The sequence below is a fragment of the Benincasa hispida genome, chromosome 6, assembly GCF_009727055.1.
Source record: "Benincasa hispida cultivar B227 chromosome 6, ASM972705v1, whole genome shotgun sequence".
Taxonomy (NCBI): Eukaryota; Viridiplantae; Streptophyta; class Magnoliopsida; order Cucurbitales; family Cucurbitaceae; genus Benincasa; species Benincasa hispida.
The window spans coordinates 45,484,806-45,507,772 of NC_052354.1; the positions used below are offsets into that span (position 1 = coordinate 45,484,806).

Genomic DNA, 22,967 nt, shown 5'->3' on the forward strand with positions numbered 1-22,967 from the left:
GCTTGGGATTAGTGACAAGTGGTGCAATTTGATTGGATCAAGAGAAGGGTTAATTAATGTGAGAAAATGAGCCATACCTATAATATTATATGCCTTTTGTGCATTGGAAATATATAATATTTGGGAAGTGGGATAGACCCTACAAAAATGCAACCATTTATGGCAATGTCATAACAACTTATGAATGGGGAAGCTTAGCAAAGAATATAGATAGTTGAGAAATTTTCCTTTGATTGGAGAATATATATGGATTTCTTTCTAGGATGTAATTTAGTTCGTGTGCATTGAATTTCTATTTGTTTAAGATGATAATTATGGATGAAAGATCAAACCTTTAACTTTAAAATAGAGAGTAGGTTAATTATTGCTTAGTTAAAACTTATTTTAGTATTAAATTTCTATTGATTTATCATTGTCTAATATGGATATATAATATTAATAATTATAATTAAAAAAATACTAGATGCTTATTTGCTAATTTATTTCCTTAGGATTGATTTATACTATTTCAATTCTTTTACTTTTAGCCTGGTCTATTTAGGGATCAAAATAAAGAGGTTTATGATAATTTTAAGTCTTCGATTGATTTTAGATGTAAGTGGATTACTAATTATTTGCATGCTTTCGCTGGACTATATCTATCTGTTTGGCGTAGATCCTTATCCTTTCAATCTTGTGCTTTTCATTTTACGAGGTGTGAATGGAATACTTTAGCTCATGAGGTTGCTCGTCGAGGTTTTTCAGAAGTATCGTTTAATTGGCTTTGTAATCTCCTTGATAGGTTGATTTCGAGTTGTAAAGACGATGTTAATTCATTTTAGTTTGTAGATTTTAAAAACATTCAAACTTCTTGTACTTATAGTATTTTATTTCTTGATAAACTTCTTTTTTTTTTTCCAATCACAATTTTAGGACACCAAAGAAAGAGATAAAAGGGAAGGTGATTATAGACGATGGTGATAGGCGACAATGGTGAGCCAATGAGATAACGAGGGAGAGGAATGAAGGAGGAGATAGGACGAAGGAAAAGAGAAAATATAGGAAAGAGTAAGAAAAGTTTAGAACCTCAACTTCCAAAGTTTAATGAGTTACTTAATTAATTGTCATATCATTAACGGTAGAATAAATATGCACCAAACTCCAAATCTAAAGTAGGGGTGTTCATGGATTGAGTTGGATTGCGTTGAAATAATTTTTAGATCTAACCCAATTGTTCGAGTTGTAAATTTCTTCAACCCAAATAACTCTTATTAAAAAATAAACAAACTCAACCCAACCATGAAATATTTGGATTGGGTTGGTTTGGGTTAATTGGGTCATTTGTTTAAAATTTTGTTATAAAAAGAAGCACAACGTAAATATGTAAAAATATTATTTAATTATTTAATTAAGATTAACAACTCAATTTCAGTTTATATAGTGAAAATTTTATTCCTAGAGTTCAAATAAACTACTTTTAAGAGTTGTTGAAGAATAAATTATTAAAAAAATATTAGAATTAAATAAAATTAAAATCAATATATGTATAAATAATTGTGTCATAAGTAATAAAAAATATATTTAAAAGTTAATAATAAATTCGGGTTGGTTTGGGTTATATTAGGTAAACTCATGAACTAACAAACCCATAAAATTTTCATTTATTTGAACCTAACCCAACTCAAATGAGTTGATAACCTATGGGTTGGGTTGGGTTGATCGATTTTTTTCGGGTCATCGAGTTTTTTGAACACCCTTAATCTAAAGCACTAAAAATGTAACTTGTCAAAGAATTAATCAAATAAAAATGATCATGATTAAAAGTCATTTCATACACTACAAAAAATAATAGATACAACAGCTAACGATGAATGTCTTGATAGCCCATGTTATTACAAGTATGTGATTTTTTATAACATTTTTGGACAACTATAATGGATGTTATAATAGAGTATAAACGTATAGTTTATATCTATTGTTATGAAAATATTTTATAGTCTTTTTGTTAAAGTATGATATGTTTATATAGCTAAAATAATGTGCTATCTATAACTTGTAATAGCATTTTTTTATCACTATGATATAATATTTACAGCTTTAATATGATGCTATAACAAAGTTATTTAGTCTTTTCTAATTACTATATTATTCAATAGCCTTTTGATAGCATTTCTTTCTCACTATATAAATTTGTTATAACTTTCACTAATAGCTATAAAAGGTATAACTTTTAATTTAACAATACTATATAATATTCACATTTTGTGCTAGAAATAAATTCACTTTATTGTGAAAATATCACTCAAATTAAATACATTTTGATAAAATTCATTTCAAGTACTCATTTTTGAACTAAATGCACACACATAAAATACTTCATAATATATTAAATAACATGACTTCTATTCATAATTGAAATTGAATAATCTATTTGCACTAATAAATAAAGAGTATTAAGTAATTTCCTAGAATAAAAAAGTTATTCAAACGATACAAGATAAAATATTCACTAAATGTAATCCAACATCACTTAGTTCTCAAAATACAAACTTTAACAATGTATTTAACATTGTAGGATCATTGTAATCACTACACAATATGGTAGATTATTATAGTCGTATCTACATTTTTATCTTTTTCGAAGACTAAGGCACAAGGAAACCTCACAATATATCTCCAACCATAAAGCTGAAATCAAAGCTTCAATTGGAGAAATTTTCAAGTACTTTAAAACCCTTCAAGAAGAAACAACAGAAAATTAGCAAAATACAAATATAAGTAAGCCAACAAAATCAATGTGTGTACATCAATGAATCCCTAAAAAAATGCCAAATTTTCTATTGAATCCATTCTTTCATTTCCCTCGCAATCAAAATCTTCATCAATAAAAGGACACAAACCATTCAAGTAAATTGGGTTACAGTGGACGGATGAGATTTTGTTAATTATAACTATCTTATTTGGGAATTCTAATTTTTCCAATGAAGTTTTTGTCTTTCTTCTCAATCATTTCACTAATTGGTAATTGCATTTCCACTTCAACTTCTTTAATCAAAGCAAAGGTTAACGAAATTAACCATGGAAAGAGAAAAAAAATAGGTAACTACGCAATCCTAAGGCATAAATACTGCGATTAGAAAAGATAAACAATGAAAGTAAAGAACCTCAAACTTTTTTTTTCTTTTATGGGAACAACTTATTTATTGTTTTCAATCTCTCTTCCACACCAAAAAAGGTGAATGGAAAGAAGAACGAGCAAAGCTATCAACAAAACTAATTGCTATGGAAGTTGTAGCAGTAGTAGTCGTCATAAGCACTCATGTAAAGGAACTAGAAGCTTTCACATAACACACAAATTTCCAAAACTAAAAAAGACCTTAAAATCCCAAAGCGCAGTCCATCAATACTACCTTCCTACCCCTATCTCTACATTTATGACTAATCAGAAATAGAGGAGAAAGAAAAACAAACAAGTTGAAAAGACGAAGAATTCAGAAATGAAAGTAAGCTAACAAAATTAACGACTCATTCCCTTCCTTCTTTTCTAGTAGAAATGAGTTCTAATATGGCTTAATCAAAATAGTGAACTTTTTTCTTCTAGAGAAAACAAGTATAATTTAATAGCCCATTAATCATTCTGAAACATCTTCTATGTATAACAAAATAAATGCAATTGTAATCCTGTGTAAAAACTTGCTAAGGTTGGTTTTTCTAATGAGAAAGCTAAAACAATAATAATAATAAAAAAAAAGATCTACCAAAGAGTTGAAAGAAATAACTCAAAACAGAGAATCCAAAAATAAAAAACCAGAAATCCAAACAGCTTCCAACATGAAGGTCCTGAGCAAGTGGAAAACTTCTTGTAATTGAGCAAGGCTTGAACTTACTCCTATACAATCCTTTTTTGAAGTTTGGTAATAGGCATGCAATTCGATTGAGAAATGAAGCATTGCTACTTACTCGTTGAGTGATATTGTTACCATAAAAATCGTTGAGAAATGAAGCACTGCTCCTAAAATTTAAATAAGACCACCTTTGGATCTAAACAACAACCATAAACTCAATCTTTAAGTGATATTGCAATCATAAAAAATAACATAAATTGTAGCATAAGGAGTACAAAATCCATACCAGTGGATTTTTCATGGAATTTTCAGGAATATTTCAACCAGAAGAATTATCATTGAAATGAGAATAATTTGGCAGTGGATTAAACTAGCTAGTAGAAGACTTACAAATTTTGACATGGTCTCCTCAACCTTTTTTAATGCTACATAACAATGTTGTGGTGAATATAGAAGTAGATAAGTGTTCGAATTGCTTCAGCTGTAGTGATTCTCTCCAAAGAATCATCACTATGATTCAAACTGAATAAAGAAAATGGATTAGAAATTAACAATCAGCATTTTGTAAAAAGAAAATGAACTACAAAATGTAGAGTAACTCAATTGTTCTTACTTGGCACAAAGCTCGACAAAATAGGGAACATTAAATGATTTAAAGTGCCTTCTCATATACTAAATTAGTATTCACGTTTAGGAACAAAAAAATGATTTAGCCACAACTTTTTTCACTGTTATTGTTTATCTTAGCAACTTTAGTTTTTAATCATTCCAAGCAATGAACACCTTTTGATTTGTTACCCTTATGTCTAATTTATGATGAAAAAGAAAAAGAAGAGAAAAAAAAAAAAAAAAAAAAAAAAACTAGCAGTGCACATCAATCCAATTACATAGCATAATATCTTTAGGTGAAACTTGAAAGAAAAAACAAGGCTATCGAAAAAAAATTGGACTCCACGTTTTCCACGGACAAAGATTTCCAAACTCATGTAGTTTAGAACAAAACCTTGCTACTCTATTAAGCTATTTTCAGGATACATCTAAACAAGCTATTAAATATTTTGTCAAATCAATTATTTTATTTTCCCCCTTGCATCAAACAAACTCCAAACTAGAATTGATGGACAGTCGCTCCATAAGTCAACGTAAACACCTCCACATTCTACATCGATTCAACTTTAGCTTCTTTTCAATGGAAAATGACCCAATAAAAGAAATGTACTTAAAAAAACCTAAAAAATGTACTTTCTCATCTATTACCACTAAACACACATCTTGATCACAAACAAACTTACCCCTTCAAGTACATCTGATTAATTGTGTCCACGATGTGCCCCTTTCATCTGCATTCCCAAATTTCCTAGCACAACACACACGTCTTGAATTTATCATCAATCAACCATTCGAAAATATTTATATGCTACTTCCGTTCACACTTTATACAAAATGTGTTTATGTCATTAGGCCTTACCTACTTCATCCCTTGATGACATTCTATTATAATAATTTAGACATCCATTTCTTTTGACCCATAGAAACCCAATTGACACATTTTCCCACACTCATTCCCTTTGAAAACCAAAACATTATTCAAATATTTACCTGTTGCAGATATAAACATATGCCTACTATAGCTTACTCTTAAACAAATTATTGCCTGGAACAAACCATTTTGGAGTACTTTACATATTCACATATTCAATAAGATAGCAGAAATGCATCAATTCGATCTAACCACATATTTGATTGACACGAGGTAATATTTTTAGTGCATATGTTAAACATTCAAATACATACGTGTCCATGAGCTGAGGAAATTCCAAGTAATTCAAGCAGAGTATAGTGATGTATGTTAGCAATATCTGGTTCATCTTCCTCTTCTCCAAAAACTGTTCCGCAGATTCAATCAACTCTGTGCAACCCGATATCAAATTTGGAATCTCAAATATCTATAACAGAGGAAATCATATCTCGATATCAAATATTATAAAATGTGTAAATGTAAGAACAGTTTGATCTGTTGATTTCACTGCCTCATCATAATAGTTATCCTCCTACCGCTAACAATAATGAGAATGTGGTAGTAAACAAAAATTATAATCATAGTGATGACAACGATCATGATATCAAGAATAATAATTTAAAACCATACATGAGAAAAGGAACATCAGAGAGATGATCTCTTAAGAGATAAAACAACCAAACAAACAAACTGCCCAAGACACAAGAGCTCAAAATTCAATTGACCAAAAAAAATCAATTAGATGCTATATTCTGAATCTCACAGTTTTATGAAAGATTTGAAGGAACCAAATTCTTTAGAAGTTTATATAGAGATAGCTTATTCTATTCAATTTTTGTTCTATCCTTCTACCTAACCTACCAAATTAAACCCAAACAACCATTTTCTAGAGCAATTCAAACAAAAACTTACAAAAAATTTCAAACCTTATTGATCTTGGGAAGATTAGATAAGTTCCTGTCATTGAGCATTTCTTTAAACAACTCTTCTTTTTATTGCTTGTACTTTGTGCACATTAGCTATAAGAAGATATCCAAATGCAACATCATGTTTAGAGAAACAAAACATATGGGTTTTTATATAAAACTGATTCTGAATAGTTATCGATTTGAAATTCAATGAAAAAGTGTTAGGTAACTGCATTTTTAATCTATTTAGTTCAATATTGTGAGCTAATTTTTTAAGTGTGAAATAATTTCAAAGTTTGAATAAACTACAATCATGGTTCTTGAAAGTAGATGATTAGTTCTGCTATCCTAATCAGAAAAATAGTTTGAAATTTGATTGGTAAGGACGATTTCCCCAATTGACAAACAGTTGAAATCCAAAAGAGTAAACAAGAAAATAATTTAGAGCCATAATAATCACCCACATTGATGAAATCGTCCAATTTACAAGTGGATAAAATTCCAGCAGGCTTGACGAAGGTGATGCGAAAGAGTTCCTTGAGCTTTCAGCTTTGCTTAATGCTAGCAGCCCACTAACATTCTTCACGATGAACATCCCGTCCGCCATATCTTTCTCTTCCAAGCAAACTCCAGCACGACAGAGCACCACTTTCTCTTATGGCACAAAAAATTGAACTGCGATAACTGTATGATACAAACTTGTTAAGGAACCCATAAATAAAGAAAGTTAGGTTTAAGAAACCCAAGAAAACTTATTCAGGAATTGCCAAAGAAAGTTAGGTCAGGAATATATATGTTGAAGAATCGAATCAGTGAAAATACGAACTTGTTCCATTGCCATACTGTGTTGGCTCCAAATCCATAGAGTATAAGAAACTTAGGATTAGTCTTCTTCTGAGCTTCGTTTATAACTAACTTTATCTTGTAATGGTCTGTTGGCATAATTTCTATTTTTCTGTAAACAAAACAAATTGTAAGCAATCTTCAAAGTGAAAAGAACGTGAATCTTCCCGTGGACGTAGGCATATTGGCTGAACCACGTAATCCTGTGTTTTTCTTCTTCTCTTTATCTTATTCTTTCGATCAACATCAATATTTCTGCGAGTCACAAAAATATAATCTTGTTATCAAATCGTATCGAATTCCAGAGTATCGAATTCAATCGCGTATCAATTTTCTTCTATCGAGTAGCATCAAGTCAAACATTTTCGTCTTCGAGTTGCTTCGAGTAAAGAATAAGACTCATCGTATAGAGTCGAGTATCGATCAGCACACATCGTGTTCCATCGAACAAAGAACAAAAATTCGTCAAGGATAGAAGAAAATTCCCATCGAGTATCAAGTAGAAACTAATTGAGTATTGAGTATCTAGCATTGAGGATTTGATAGAGCCTTTCTCAACCATTTTTTCATCATCTTAGTATTGATCTTGAGTAATTAGGCCTAGAGAAAATTGAATAATCCAACAATTTGTGGTATCAGAGCATTTGAAGATCATCAAGATCAATATTCTTGAAGCATCAAGATATTTAAGAAAACCGTTCTCGATATTCTTTTAGGTCATTCATGGTTGTTGCTAGATTTGAAATAGAGAAGTTAGATGGAAAGGGTGATTTTGGTCTGTGGAATGTCAAAATCAAAGCTATTCTTGGACAAAAGAAAACTCATAAAGCTCTTTTAGACCCGTCGACTCTGCCACCTACATTAACAGCTCAAGAAAGGGAAGATATGGAACTTACTACTTATGGAACTTTAGTTCTTAATCTCAGTGATAGCATCTTGAGACAGGTGATCGATCAAGACACGGCTTACAAGATGTGGGTTAAGCTGGAAGGTCTCTATGCAACTGAGGATCTCCGCAACAAGATATTCTTAAAGGAAAAGTTCTTCACTTTTAAGATGGATTTTGCTGAACCACTATCAGACAGTCTAAATGAGTTTAAAAGGATAGTTTCTAAGTTCAAAAGCCTTAGCGAAAATATTGGCGATGAGAATGAAGCCTTTATTTTGTTGAACTCTCTACCTAAAGCCTATAAGGAGGTAAAGAATTCCTTGAAATATAGCAGAGAGTCAATTACCACTGATGCCATTATTTCAACATTAAGAACTAGAGAGTTGGAGCTTCGGTCAGTTAAAAAAGGAATAGCCTGGTGTAGAACGGTTGTTTGTCAAGGGCAAGAACAAGCAGAATCAGTCTAAAGGGACTAAAAATCAGTCTGGTGAAGAGCATAAACCAAAAACCAAATTGAGATGTAATTACTGCAAGAAGAAAGGACATTTGATGAGGGATTGCTACAACTTAAAACGGAAAAATCAGGAAAAAGAAAAGGATCAGAAAGGAAAATAGCCAAAAGCTTCAGTGGTTAAAGGGTCCTACTTCTATTCTGATGCCTTAGCCTCTACTAGAAACAAAACCAACCAAATAAGTTCTCCTGGGAAGCATGACTGGGTACTTGACTCTAGCTGTACCTATCATATTACACCCTTCAGACCTTGGTTTAATACCTACAAGGATATGGATGGAGAATCTGTGTACATAGGGAACAATGAAGCCAACAAAATCAAAGGGGTTGGTTTAGTATCCTTAAAGTTAAAGGATGGAGTCAACCCCGTACTCCATTTTCCTACATAAGTGAGTAACAAGCATGTTAAGTAAAATTATGAAAGGAGGTAAAGAAAGTAGGCAGTTGGAGGAAGAAAATTCTAAGTGTTAGAAATACTTAGTCAAATGTGAGTCTTAGATAATATAACAAGTGAAAATTGGCTAAGTATGGAAGCAAAGTGTAGGCATGCGTTGATAGAGAAGTGTAGACGCATGGGGTTGCGTGTGTAGCAACCAAGGCTTGTAGAGGTTAAGTGTTGAAGGCAAGGATAAACTATGCATTGGTACTAAGGATGAACGCATGGGTTGAAAGGCATGATGCGTTGATAAGGCTTGCGGCAGCCTCAAGTGTGTGCGAGTAAAGGCGCTGGACGATCGTGTAGCATATGAGCGGCATTATACGATTGGGTATGCGATCGTCTAGTAAGTGAACGACATTACACGATAAGGTAGGTGATCATGTAGGCGGGCGCTGGGTGATCGTGTAGTAATTGCGTGGAACTAAATGATAGCGCTAAGCGATGGGGCATTGGCACTGCACGATCGGCATCAACGCTAGACGATGAGTTGCACGACAAGCGCTAGACGATAGATATTGGGCGCTAGACGATGGATGTTGGGCGCTAGACGATGGACGTTGGGGGCTAGATGATAGACATTGAGCGCTAGACGATGGACGTTGGGCGCTAGACGATAGACATTGGGCACTAGATGATGGACGTTGGGTGCTAGACGATAGANGATGGACGTTGGGTGCTAGACGATAGATATTGGGCACTAGACGATGGACGTTGGGCGCTAGATGATAGGCGCTATGCGATGTACGCAAGGCATTGAAACTCGATGCACGTTAAATTTATATTATGAGGCGAAGGCCTAACGTGGGTTATGAAGGAAGGGAAGGAAAAACAAATTAATTGAAGAAACTCACTAATTGGAATTGGGTCAGAAGCACTAAGTGTTGAATGAGGTGGCGGTTTGACCATTGAACAGGGGAGGCGGCAGGAAGTATAAAAGGAATAGGAACTTTAGAAGCTAGGTTTTCGAAAACGACTTGAGCAAATTAAGTGAGATCGGTGTCATTTGAAAGCTGGGAGAACCTAAATTTTGAGGTTATTTTGCTGGAGAAATATCTCATAGGGAGAAGGCAGAAAGGGAAGATTCTTGGATTAATCAGGGCCCGAAGTGAAGATTGGAAGCTCCAAGCCAAATTGGGATTTGTGATTCTTTAAAAATTGGGATTTGGGATTGACCCCCGCTTTCGCTCCGAACCTTCATCGGTTCCTTCAAACACGACATCTCTACTTACTATACTTCGATTAGTTCTGAAATCCCACAGCCTTAGTTTCTTCAAGATAGCCAATGAACATGCACTTCACTGCCCTAGGTTAAACCTTCCCTTGTTTGACATGTATATACCCACACAGCCAAAAGGTTTTAGGAATGATAGGTTTGGAGGATGTCCTGACCAAAATTCCTCAGGTGTTTTAAGATCCATCGTTGTACAAGGACTTCAATTGATAGTAAAGCAAGTTGTAGTTGCTGCTTCTGCCTAAAAGGATTCTGCCACTTTAGCCTCTAAAATCATACACCTAACCTCTCTAGGATAGTTCTATTCATCCTTTCAGCTATCTATTCTGTTGTGGGGTGTAGGTCATCGTTTTGTATCTAGTTATTCCATTCTCATCATAAAAACTATTAAAGTCGTTGCCTAGGAACTCTAGTCCATTGTTTGTCCTTAAATATTTAACTCTCCTATTAGATTGATTTTCAACAATAGATTTTTAGCTTTTAAATTTTTCAAAAGTTTGGTCTTTAGATTTTAGCAAAAATATCTAAACTTTCCTTGAAAAGTCATCTATTAGGGAGAGAAAATACCTTGAGCCGCTCCAAGAGGGAGTCCTCATAGGGCCCCACAGATAACATGTATGTAGCTAAGGATTTCAGTGGTTGAATTAGTCCCCTTTACAAATTTTTGCCTTTTTGACTTTCCATATACACAGTGCTCACAAAAATTTAGTCTCTTAGAGCCTCTAGACTTGATCAACCCCTGTCTTTGTAGCTCTTGTAAGCCCTTCTCACTTATATGTGATAGTCTTTTATGTCACAAGTCAATCTCATCCCCTTTATCCTTCTGTGTGACAAAAGGTTGAGCTGGAAATGTAAAATTTCTCATAAAATAAAGCTTGTTGGACTTTATTCCAATGAAGATAGTCCTCCCTTCCTTTATGATCTCTAGGTTTCTATTCTTTCCAACAAAAGAAGAGCCCTGATCATCAAGCATTCCCATTGAAATTAGATTCCTTCTGTTGTGGAACATGCCTCACCTTCTTTAGAAGTATATCCCTATTGTCTTGAAACTTGAGTACCAGTGAGCCTATTCCAATCACTTTGCAACCATGATTGTCTCCCATGAAAATAGAACCACCATCCCATGATTTGTAAGAAACACCATCCCATGATTTGTAAGAAATAAACCATGCCTTTGATGATGTCATGTAGTAAGTACATCCTGAGTCTAACATCCAGTCCTCCTTTATTTAATGGTCATGTACTTTTTTCTCAGTGGTAATTAGGATCTCTGTAAAATCAAGTCCATCTTCTCTAATAGAGATCTCCCCTCCCATGTTCCTTTGACCTTTTGAAGTCCTTCCTATATGGATTCCTTTTTCTCTCAGGACAATTTCTCTTGAAATACCCTTCTTTGTGACAGATGAAGCATTTCAGGATAGACTTATCTTTCTGTGATCGATGCCCTTTCTAAAAACCTGATTTTCCTTTCTTTGAAAAAGATTTCCTCTTTGTGAATAAGGATTCAATATCACCACCGGTTTTTGATTCAGTCTTCAACTGCAATTCTTTACTCCTCAAAGTTAAGATCACATTATCAACAGAAATTGAGTCTCTGCCATACTTCATGGCTGCCTTCACTTATTTGTAGCTCTCATGAAGAGAGTTTATCAAGATGGCTGCTTCATTATCCTTCCTTAGCTTATCCCCCGTTTGAGCAAACTTAGTGGTGAGTTTCTTGAACTCATCAAGATTGGCATCCAAGGATTTTGAAGCATTCATCTTGAAAGAAAACAACTTTTCTCTTGCATAGAGCTTATTTGACACATCTTTCTTCAGGCAGAGCTTCTTCAATTTCTCTCAAACATCATAAGTTGTGTTTTCGTTGATATCCTGCCTAAAAACACCGTTTGAAATGTTCAAGATCAGTGATTCATAGGCTACTTCTTCCATATTTTGTTTTTCTTCATCAGTGACAATTGCAGGTGTTGGGGATGATGCCCTAAAGTTTCGTGTCCTGTAGTTTGTAAACAGTTTGTACAAACGCTTGTGATGTATAATATATGATATTTACTTCACTTCTTGTTTTTGCTCATTTGGATGTTTTATTTGCTTTACCACAAACCAATACACTAAAATCCCTAGTTGTCTTTGAAAGAACTCTTATACAAGAGTACCTATGAATGGAAGCGGATCTTTCTAATTCATTGTGACAGAATTTCCACACATACATTCTAACATACAGATATGCATTGAAAACACTAACTACTAGCATGCTTTAAAAGATAAAAACAAAAGACCGAGAGAACGTACTAGTTGAAGACTTTCTTCAATAACTTCGATAAAGATAAAAACAAAAGACCGAGAGAACGTACTAGTTGAAGACTTTCTTCAATAACCTCGATCTCACCATGAACAAACTCCTTTTGTTCCTACTTGTCCAGTAAGCAATCGCCTAGTAGCACCACGGTCTAGCAGCGCACAAACAATAAGCGAACGGGGACGACACCACCACTCGAAGCCCTCAGTATTTTCGAAGTGAAAATCCAAAGGGTGGACTTTGATGGAATTGGTAGAAGGGAGGAGGAAAAAGAATCCTGTACTACAAACAAACAAGTGGGAGAAAGGAGAAGGCTATCATATAGTTGGGTGTTTGATCGTTTAGGTCGGGGTACACTATCGTGTAGTAATTCTAAGCGATCGTCTATCAAAAGGTAAGCGATCGTTTAGTTACGCTCAGCACGCTAAGCGATCATTTAAGAAATCGTGAATGGTCGTTTAGAAACGAGGGTGCCTGATCGTTTAGTAAGGCAGGCACTATCATATAGGCTCTCAACACTAAGCGATACAAGACTATCACACCGTGAGCGAATTAGCGTATCTTTTGCGTAAATGAAAACTATTTTCATTTTATTCTTCAGTTACTAGAATTGAATTCAACTTCTCACTTTCACACGAATTCGGAAAAAACTTCGACCAATTATCTCATAACCGCCCAATTATTAAATTAATCAATATAATCATATTATATTCATAACCTATAGTTTGATATAATATATCAACTATAGTGTTTTCTCTTCTACTTGATATAAATCATATTTATATCTAATTCCCTCTAAAATAATGTATCTCATACATTTAGTCAATATCATATATAATTAACCATTTCAATTATATCATATATAATCGAAGTCCCGCTTGTCAATTTGAACATTCCAAACTGATCCAAAAACTGATTCTTAACTTTTATCCAAGCTACCAAGAGAACCTTATAGACCTATGGCTCGAAGCTCCAACGGTATGTGAATAGCTGACTAAATTCTTTAGCCACAAGATCTACCATTCGTTAACTGCCAGGCATTCCACTAAAGATCGACAGTCAAACTCTTCTTACCACAGATATATTTCTGTGTCTATCGAATATAACTAATCATGAGTTCGATAACCCTTCACAGATGCTTGTAGTACAGCTGGGCCAATTTATCGCTTTGCCCCTGTAGTTACATCGCACTTCTTAAGTACCACTGGTTCCTCTAATGAATAATACAATATAGTCCAACTTTGTGTGAACACCTCTCGGGCAATGAGAAGGTGTGTGGTGTCACATTGTTCGAGCCTTGGAATCAGCCCTTAAGGGAGCTATCTATCTACTTACCCCCGCTTCCGGGAAGGAGTGAATTCCATTTTGTGTAGCTGAATTCCCAACTCTCAAATTAGACAAATCCCCAAAGTGGTAGGTTTGAGTCGGCAGTCTGGCCACTCACAACCATGCAAATCAAATGAACGCCCTTAATGGTAGAAGTTCCCAACTCACTCAGAATTGAGGTCATGTTACCTATGGTCATCCTAGTAAAGTGAAGTCTCTGTCATGAACGGTGTTATATAACGAGACGTTAACATTTCATGGTCAGGTCTTATACAAACTATTTGTATAGAACGCCCCCATTCATATGTCATTTACACGAATGATCATGATCAAACCATCTGTGACAAGTCACAGTACTTGTAACTATTCCACAAAGCGGGCCGCATCCGTAGTATTACCAAGTTAAGGTTTCCCTCCTATATCCATATACTATAGACCATTTTAGTTATCACTTAAGACATAATCCACTTGTATGTCACTACATACATGCTTAAGTTATATAAAGATAACCAAGTATTTTAGTTTATTGGTTTGTGGTAAAGCAAATAAAACATTCATATGAGCAAAATCAAGAAGTGAAGTAAATATCATATATTATATATCACAAACGTTCGTACAAACTATTTACAAACTACAAGACATGAGACTTTAGGGCATCAACCCCAACAGTCTTTGTGTAACTTAAGTATGTTTGTGGTGACATACAAGTGGATCACGTCTTAAGTGATAACCAAAATGGTCTGTAGTATATGGACATAGGAGGGAAACCTTATCCTGGTAACGCTACGGACGCGGCCCGCTTTGTGGAATAGTTACAAGTATTGTGACTTATCACAGATGGTCTGATCCTGATCATTCGTGTAGGGGATATGCGAGTAGAGGCGTTCTATACAAAGAGTTTGTATAAGACCTAACCACAAAGTGTTAACGTCTTGTTATATAACGCCGTTCATGACAAAGACTTCACTTACTGGGATGACCATAGGTAACATGACCTCAATCCTGAGTGAGTTAGGAACTCCTGCCATTGAGGGCGGTCCTTTGATTTCCATGTGTGCAAGTGGCCAGGCCGCCGACTTAAACCTACCAGCAGGCAAGATTGTAGGATCCTCAATTGCTCTTAAAGCCTTCTGTGAAGCTAATACTGCTTGAATTCTCTTCATCCAGAGTTGAAAAATCCTCATTCCCTTTGAATTTCTTTATCTCATATCGAGCTACTGGCATCACTAACTTTCTTGTTGTTCTTGAAAAATTTCTTTAAGAATCTTGGAACTTTCTTGAGTGTTTTCTGTATAGCTCTGATACCAGTTGTTGTAGAAGTGGGCCTTTTTCAGAGTAGATCTTCAGAAAAAACAAGAAAAGCCCAAAAGAAAACGATACCTTTTATTTGGCCCAAATTTAAAATGAATTAAGTGCCATATGTAATCCACATTGAGCCACGTTGCAAATGGGAGAAAAAAAGAAAACTTTTCTTCCTTCTGAATCTGGTTTCATTCAAGACTTACCCTCTCTTTCTAGGTTTTGAAGTTCTCTCTAATGTTCTTGATGTTTTATGTAGATTGAAGAGAAATAAGCAGAGTATTGAAGCATGCAATACAATGAGTGAAGAGAAAATAAAAAGATCTACACAATGATTATAGTGATTCAATCATAGAAACCTACATCCACTTCCAACGTATGATTTTCTTATAGTATTCAAGCTTTCTGAGATATTCTTTAGAGTTTTTACAGAGTCACACAAAATAAGCAGAGTATTGTGTATAAGAGAGCTCATATGGGTGTGACTCTATAAAAACTCTAATATATATATCTATATATATATATATATATATGAGATTACATATATATTTACAAGAAATAAAGAGTAGTTAGTTATTTTGTTATAATCAGCTCTTTAAAAAAAGTTTGTTTTTCTTGTGAGGTGTTTGAGAAGCTCGAGTCTAACTGCTTTGTCTTCACTTTGAGGTAATTTTGTAACTCACTTTTATTACAACATGGAATAAGAAATTATTTATAGAAGTCCTATGATCAATCAAACAATTGAGTGGATCCTAATTCCTAAGTTAGACATGTTTTATATTTCTTGCACTTTATTTTTTCGCACGTTATTTTTCTACGCTCTAATTATCACTTAGTTAGAACACTTAACTTGTTTAAAACTATATTTGTGTTTTCTTACGTTTCGATCCGTTCTTGCTACTAATACAACTTAGTAGTAGAAGCTCTTGATTAGTAATTATAAATTTTATTTGATCATTGAACCCATGACAAGTTCTTGTCATCACACTGTAACAAAGAGAGATGATAGGTAAGAGCTAACAAACACGAAAACAATGAGAGATTTCAAATAATGTTACTATGAATAGTTGTAAATATAACCGTTATATTTAGGACTTTAAACATAGAGTGAACTATAATAGTCTCATTCTACTAACTTTAAATTGAGAGCCCAAATACCTCTAATGTTTATTGAGTTTGAAAACTCAATACTAATTTCCCTTCTAAATTGTCATTGTCATTGCAAATAATTCAAAATTATATGTTCCAAATTTTATTTCTAAAAAGTTTTCTTTAATCTACAAAGTACAAACTTTAATGATTTTTCTCAAATCATGACCATTTTCAACTAACAAAAATCCAGACCCCATAAAGTAAAAAAAAACAAAAGCTCAAACAAAATGCTTCCCACCGACACTCCATGAGCTTTACTTTCTCCCAAAGGACAAAATCAAACTCCAAAACAAAACAAAAAAGAAATAAAAGCATCTGATACCCAAAATAAAACCCAACAAGATAAAGCTCACACAAAACATAAAGAGGAAGAAGAAGAAGAAAAAGAAAAGCTTCAAGAGCTTTCAACTGTTCCGTAGCAATGGCCGCCTTTGTCGGTCTCTTTACTCTTCTTCTTCTTCTTTCTACTCTGGTTCGTTCTCAATGCATTCGCCGGCCGCCTGTTATTTTTAACTTCGGCGACTCCAACTCCGACACCGGCGGCCTTGTCGCCGGACTTGGGTTTCCAGTTCTTCCCCCAAATGGCCGATCCTTCTTCCGCCGCTCTACCGGCCGCCTCTCCGACGGCCGCCTTGTCATCGACTTTCTCTGTAAGTGGGCCCCTTTTTTTTTTAAAAAAAAAGTTATTGTTACGTGGCGTTGGATCTGACCGTTGATTGTCTTTAACAAAATGGGATTTTAGATCTGAAATTGTTTTGGTATTGTTGTAATTTATGAGAATTTTGGGGATATTTTGTTAAATTTGAAATGTGTGTCGGGCCCGGGCCCGTTCTATTGACGCTTGTCTAGCGTCGGAATCGACTGATAATATAGTTTTTGTGATCTCTTGTTGACGTGGCACGTCTCTGTGCTCTGTGGGTCCTATCTTCCTTTCTTTTATAATTTTTTATTCAAGTTCAGCGTTAAATATATTATATTGAATGGTATCTAATTTTTAAGTTATTTTTTTCCTCTTTATGTATAAGAAGGAGGTTAAATTATACATTTGGACATTTATAATTAAAAATTTAGTCCTCAAACAGACAAAATTTTAATTATATTTTCTAATTATAAAAATTAAATTTGTAATTTAACTTTTTTGAAATACTATTAAAGTTTATTAACGAGAAGTTAATGTATCATTAAGGTCTTATTTGAGAATATTTTATTTTAATTTTCTTGATATTTTTATTTGAGTATGGTTTTATTTATCTTTTTAAAATATTTGTATTCTTGGTCAAATTTCAGTTTTGGAATTTGAAAGAAAATTGAAATGTGAACCTAATAAAGATGAAAAACTTTCTAAAGAAGGTGTGAGAAACAAAGTTTTTAAAAACAAAAAATCATGGGCAATTTGCAAAAACCAACATTAAAATATGGTTGTAATTGCAATATACTTTTAAACTTTTAAATGTGAACGAATGAGTTATCGATTTATATAAATATTAAAATTGGATCCTTAAACTTACATAATTGTAGAAATTGTAACAATTGTATAAGTTTGAGGATTTAAGTTGTATCATTTGAAAGTCCAAATTCTTCTTCTATTATAAGTTTGAGGGTCTAAATTTAACACTTGTATAAGTTTTAAAGTTCAATTTTTATAACGAAAAGTTTGAGATTGTAATTTCTGCTATCATCATACTTTATGGGCAATGTTTACAATTTTTCAAAAATAAAAAACTAAGATCTCGTCTGACATTTGGTAACTATTTAGTTTTTCGTGCATTGTTTTTAAAAGTTAAGTCTATAAATACTCATTCTACCTCTAATTTTTTGCTTTATTATCTATGTTTTATCAATATTTTTTAAAATCAAGTCAGATTCTCAAAATTAAGAAAATTAGTTTTTAAAAATGAGGCGGGTGGATTTTATGCAAAATATTTATGTGATTTAAATTTTAAAATATTAATAAAATAACAAAATCAAGTATGCATGAACTTTTTCTTAACATTCTCTTTTATGAAATGATTTGATTGAGAGAAAATTTACCTAATATTAAATCTATAGAAAAATAATTGAATTTACTTTAAAATGCATGGTTATTTGGATTAAGATGGCCATTAATTTTAGTATGAACTGTTACTACATTTGTTGGTTTTTGTTTTTTTAATGTTATTATGAATTATAAACTTATAAAGTGTAAAGCTGGAGATATTCAGATTCAATTTTCACACAAGTAGAACTCAATAAAAAAATGTAAAATATTTATAGAATATTTTTTTTCTAATATAATGCTAAAAGGTTACTAATGTGTTAACAAATTGAGTTAAATTTTAGTAATTTTCTAGAGTTAATATTTATTTTTTCTCCGTTTACTAACCATTTTGGTTTTTTTTTTTTTTTTTTTTTTTTTTTTTTTTTTTTTTTTAAATTTAAGTCTATGGACACTACTTCTACTACTAAGAGCCCGTTAGATAAGTTCCCGTTTCATGTTTTTTGTTTCTGTTTTTCATTTTTAAGAAATTGATCTGTTTGGTAACCATTACTGTTTTATGTTCCTAAAATTTGAGAATTGTTGACAAAAATGGGACCAAAATTGAAGAATTATAAAAAGTAGTTTTTTCTGTTCCGTTTCTATTTTGTTTAGCATTGTTTTTAAAAAGCATTCATTAACTTCATGGTCTAGGATCAAATCTAGGGGAGACTTTTTTATTTTATTTTTCTTTCTTTCTTATATATTTCCTCTTTTGTTTATATATATATATATTTTCTTTTATAATTATTTCTTTCTTTTATCTGTATTTATTTTCTTTATTGTTTTTTTAAATACATATGCTAATTTAATTTTGAATTTTGAATTTTTAAATATTTAAATTTAGATATTATTTTGATTTTCAAATTTCAGGTTTTTAATAGAGTTGTTTTCAAATTTAGGAAAATGAATCAAAATATTTACAAATATAGCAAATTTAATTTTGAATTTTCAACTTTAGATTTATATATTATCATGATTTTCAATTTTCGAATTTTCAATAAGGTTATTTTCAAATATAAGAAAATGAACTAAAATATTTACAAATATAGTAAAATTTCACTGTCTATCTACGATAAACCGCGATAGACTAGTATTTGTGTCTATCAGTGTCATGATAGACACATATAGTAGTTTATCGCAGATAGACTGTGATATTTTGCTATTATTTGTAAATATATTTAACAGTTTTGTTGTTTAAAATCCTTTTCGATATGTATATATAGATTTTTTTTAATTTTGAATTTTAAAATTTGCAATAGGAATTTTTTTTATATTTTTTAAATTTATTTCATTTTTTAATTTTTCTTACATATGAAATTAGTTATAATTTTACAATACATAAATTTTGTTTACTAGATATTCATTTACGTTCATTTTAATATTTTTACAACCATGACATTTACATAATAATATAATTGAGTTAAATTTGAGTCTACATCATTTAAAATTTAAAACAAATGACTTGAGTGAGAAATAATATTGTAAATCAAATTTTAGCAACATATGAATGATAGAAACAATTGTATTATTGTTATTAATTTTACATCGAGACTTATGTATATTTGATAATTATTTTTTATATTTTAATGCATGCTATATATATTTTTAAATTTTCTATAATTAGATTATATTTTAAACTATAAAAAGTGGAAAAAAAATGTCAAGAAAAAAATGTAAGAAATGAGAAACCAGAATAATTATCAACAAGTTTATTTTTTTATTTCTTTTTTTCAAGAAATAGGAATTGAGAATAGTTATCAGACATATTCCTGTTTCTTTATCTGAAAAAAGTGGAAACAAGAAACAGAAAACGGAAACGTTATCAAACGAGCCCTAAATTTCTTTCTTTCTTATCTACTTTTCATTAGTGGTTTAAAAAATAAAACCAAATTTTAATTACTAAAAAAAGTAGCTTTCAGAAAGTTGTTTTTGTTTTTGAAATTTAGTTAAGAATTCAACCTTTGTGCTTAAGAAAGATGCAAACTATTATAAGAAACGTGGATGATATAGACTTAATTTTAAAAAATAAAAACAAAAAATTAAGGCCTCATTTGGTAACCATTTTGTTTTTTGTTTTTGTTTTTGAAAATTAAACCTGTGAACACTACTTCTACCTCTAAATTTTTTCATTTGTTATTTATTTTTCACCAGTGGTTTAAAAAACCAAGCCAAAATTTGAGAATTAAAAAACAGCTTTAAAAAAGTTGTGCTTATTTTTAAATTTGGCTAAGATTTCAACTATTATACTTAAAAAATATGCAAATCATTGTAAAAAAATGTAGATGAAATAAACTTAACTATTTTTTTAAAAAAATAAATAATCAAAATGATTACTCAACGAGACCTAAATAGTTTGCCTTAGCTATTTGATTTTATCTACTCATTATCATTTGTCTTTATATGTGATGTCCCCATAGAATAAAGAAGATAGAGTTCCGTTGCTTATTGTCAAATCATTAAAAACAAACAAAAAAAAAAAAAAAAAAAAAACCAGCCGTGGTTGTAAATTGAATAATTTTAATTGGGAACAAACCCCAAAAATAAATTATCACTTCAATCAATCTTAAAATGGAATCTAGATATTTTGAATGGAATAGTTGTACCTAACTTTTAAGCCCCATTTATAATGATTTTGATTAAAGGAAAAAAAAATACGTAAATTGTAAAAGTAACCTCCTTTTATTTCCTACGTTTGTCTGTGATTTTGAATTAGAAACCATCAAAACGTTTAAAGTAAAAAACTAAAAACGAAATTGTTACCATACTATTATATGATTTTGGAATTCTGTTTCATTTGGGTTTTTACAGGTGAGAGCTTGAACACAAACTTGCTAAACCCTTACATGGATTCATTAGCAGGATCAAATTTCAAAAATGGAGCAAACTTTGCAATTGTAGGATCTTCCACCCTCCCAAAATACGTTCCTTTTTCTCTCAACATTCAAGTCATGCAGTTCCTTCACTTTAGAACCCGCACACTCGAACTGCTTAACGCTAATCCCGGTATTATTATGAACTTTATATCAATAGAGATGTTGTGTCATTGTTACTTTTTCCATTTCCATAGATAAAGCAAAGTCAAATGAGATTTCTTGTCTCATTTTAGGTCAGGGTAACTTGATTGACGATAACGGTTTTAGGAACGCTTTGTACATGATCGACATTGGCCAAAATGACATAGCTGATTCTTTCTCCAAAAATCTTTCTTACTCCCAAGTGATCAAGCAAATTCCATCAATCATTGCTGAAATCAAGAATGCCGTGAAGGTGAGAGTGATCAGTTGTGATTTTCCATTTCTGATTAATTCTTCTTCTAATGAAACCAATGCTTTTCTAGGCATTGTATGATCAAGGTGGAAGGAAGTTCTGGATACACAACACAGGGCCATTAGGTTGTTTGCCTCAGAAACTGTCGTTGTTTCACACGAAAGATCTCGACCGACATGGATGCATTTCGAGCTTCAACGCCGCAGCAACATTGTTCAACATGGTGTTAAGACGTTTATGTCAGGACATGAGATATGAATTGAAAGATGCAAGTATTGTCTACGTCGATATTTACTCTATCAAATATGATCTCATTGCCAACTCCTCATTATACGGTAGGATCAAATAACATTCACTCGTCGTACATTTACCAAACAAACACTCACATAAGCGATCATTTTTACAGGGTTTCCTGATCCTCTAATGGCATGTTGTGGTGCCGGCGGACCTCCATACAATTACAACATCAGAGTGACATGTGGTCAACCAGGATATCAAGTTTGTACTGAAGATTCAAAGTTCATCAGTTGGGATGGAATTCATTATAGTGAAGAAGCAAACAAGATTGTGGCTTCAAAAGTACTTTCAACAGCTTATTCAACTCCACCATTGCCTTTTGATTTCTTTTGCCACAATTGATTTCATTTCATATCATTAAGAAACCACAAATTGTTTTTGCCATTAATTGTTGTGTTCTTGTTGTTTCACTTGAAACAATTTTGGAGGCCTAAAATATATTCTTTGCAAAATTTTCTCTCAAGTTTCTAACCCACCAAAGTATTTTCATCTTGATGAACATTTTTTTTTCTGAATAACAACTCAAATTCAATGCATAATTTAGAGAAATAAAAGCAATTAGTTGGGAAAATAACTACATAAAAAAGGGTCATTTTTGGATTGTGAAAGTCTCTACCTTAATACACCTATCAACATGCAAAAACATAAATGGAAAAAGTGGTGTCAATATCTTATGTGTGAACATCAGATCCTTTTCTAACCAGTTTCATTTTAGAATATGAATTTTACAACTAACCCTAATTTAATGCTTAAACAAGTCAATGTCTATATTAGTTTTCATATTTGATAAGAATTTTGTTTTTTTTTTTTTTAATTTTTCCATCCAATTATTTTACCATCGTTTTTTACATTTCTTAAATAAGAGTTTTAACTAAATTCTAAAAATAAAATTTGACTTTTAGATCTCTAATACAATAAAACAAGATCTAGAACTAATATTTTTATAAGTTTAATTTTTTAAAAATAAAAAATTAATTTAAAATCAAACAAGTTAAAAGGTTTGTGATTTTTCCAATGTGAAATAAGAAATCGCCTAAAGTATAAAATAATAAATCAAAACAAGCATAGCTCAATTAACATATGCATTAACCCTACTCATTATTATTTACATGTAAGTGAATGTGATAACAACAATGAAATTGGATT

At 32.1% G+C, this 22,967-nt stretch overlaps 1 protein-coding gene and 1 long non-coding RNA gene across 6 annotated transcripts; one reads left to right on the plus strand and one right to left on the minus strand.

Annotated features, from left to right (window-relative positions):
- Positions 1-2,428: 2,428 nt before the first annotated feature.
- LOC120079402 lies at positions 2,429-7,178 on the minus strand. 4 transcript variants are annotated; one of them, XR_005482239.1, is made up of 5 exons: positions 6,716-7,071; positions 5,619-5,770; positions 5,117-5,181; positions 4,215-4,346; positions 2,429-2,714 (listed from the first exon to the last, which is right to left on the minus strand). It is a non-coding gene; the product is annotated as an uncharacterized LOC120079402 (long non-coding RNA). The 4 variants fall into 4 exon arrangements; XR_005482237.1 differs by adding an exon at positions 7,078-7,178 and having other exon boundaries at positions 2,432-4,346; positions 6,716-6,935; XR_005482238.1 differs by having other exon boundaries at positions 2,430-4,346; positions 5,117-5,199.
- A 9,252-nt stretch (positions 7,179-16,430) lies between these two features.
- Positions 16,431-22,296, plus strand: LOC120080485 (GDSL esterase/lipase At1g09390). Of its 2 annotated transcripts, none has more exons than XM_039035155.1 (5): positions 16,431-16,890; positions 21,114-21,260; positions 21,364-21,524; positions 21,595-21,859; positions 21,931-22,296. In XM_039035155.1, the coding sequence occupies exons 1-5, from the start codon at positions 16,662-16,664 to the stop codon at positions 22,161-22,163; spliced, it is 1,035 nt and encodes a 344-aa protein (XP_038891083.1). In that variant the 5' UTR covers positions 16,431-16,661; the 3' UTR covers positions 22,164-22,296. The 2 variants fall into 2 exon arrangements, with proteins under 2 accessions (XP_038891083.1, XP_038891082.1); XM_039035154.1 differs by having other exon boundaries at positions 16,435-16,890; positions 21,066-21,260.
- Positions 22,297-22,967: the final 671 nt, after the last annotated feature.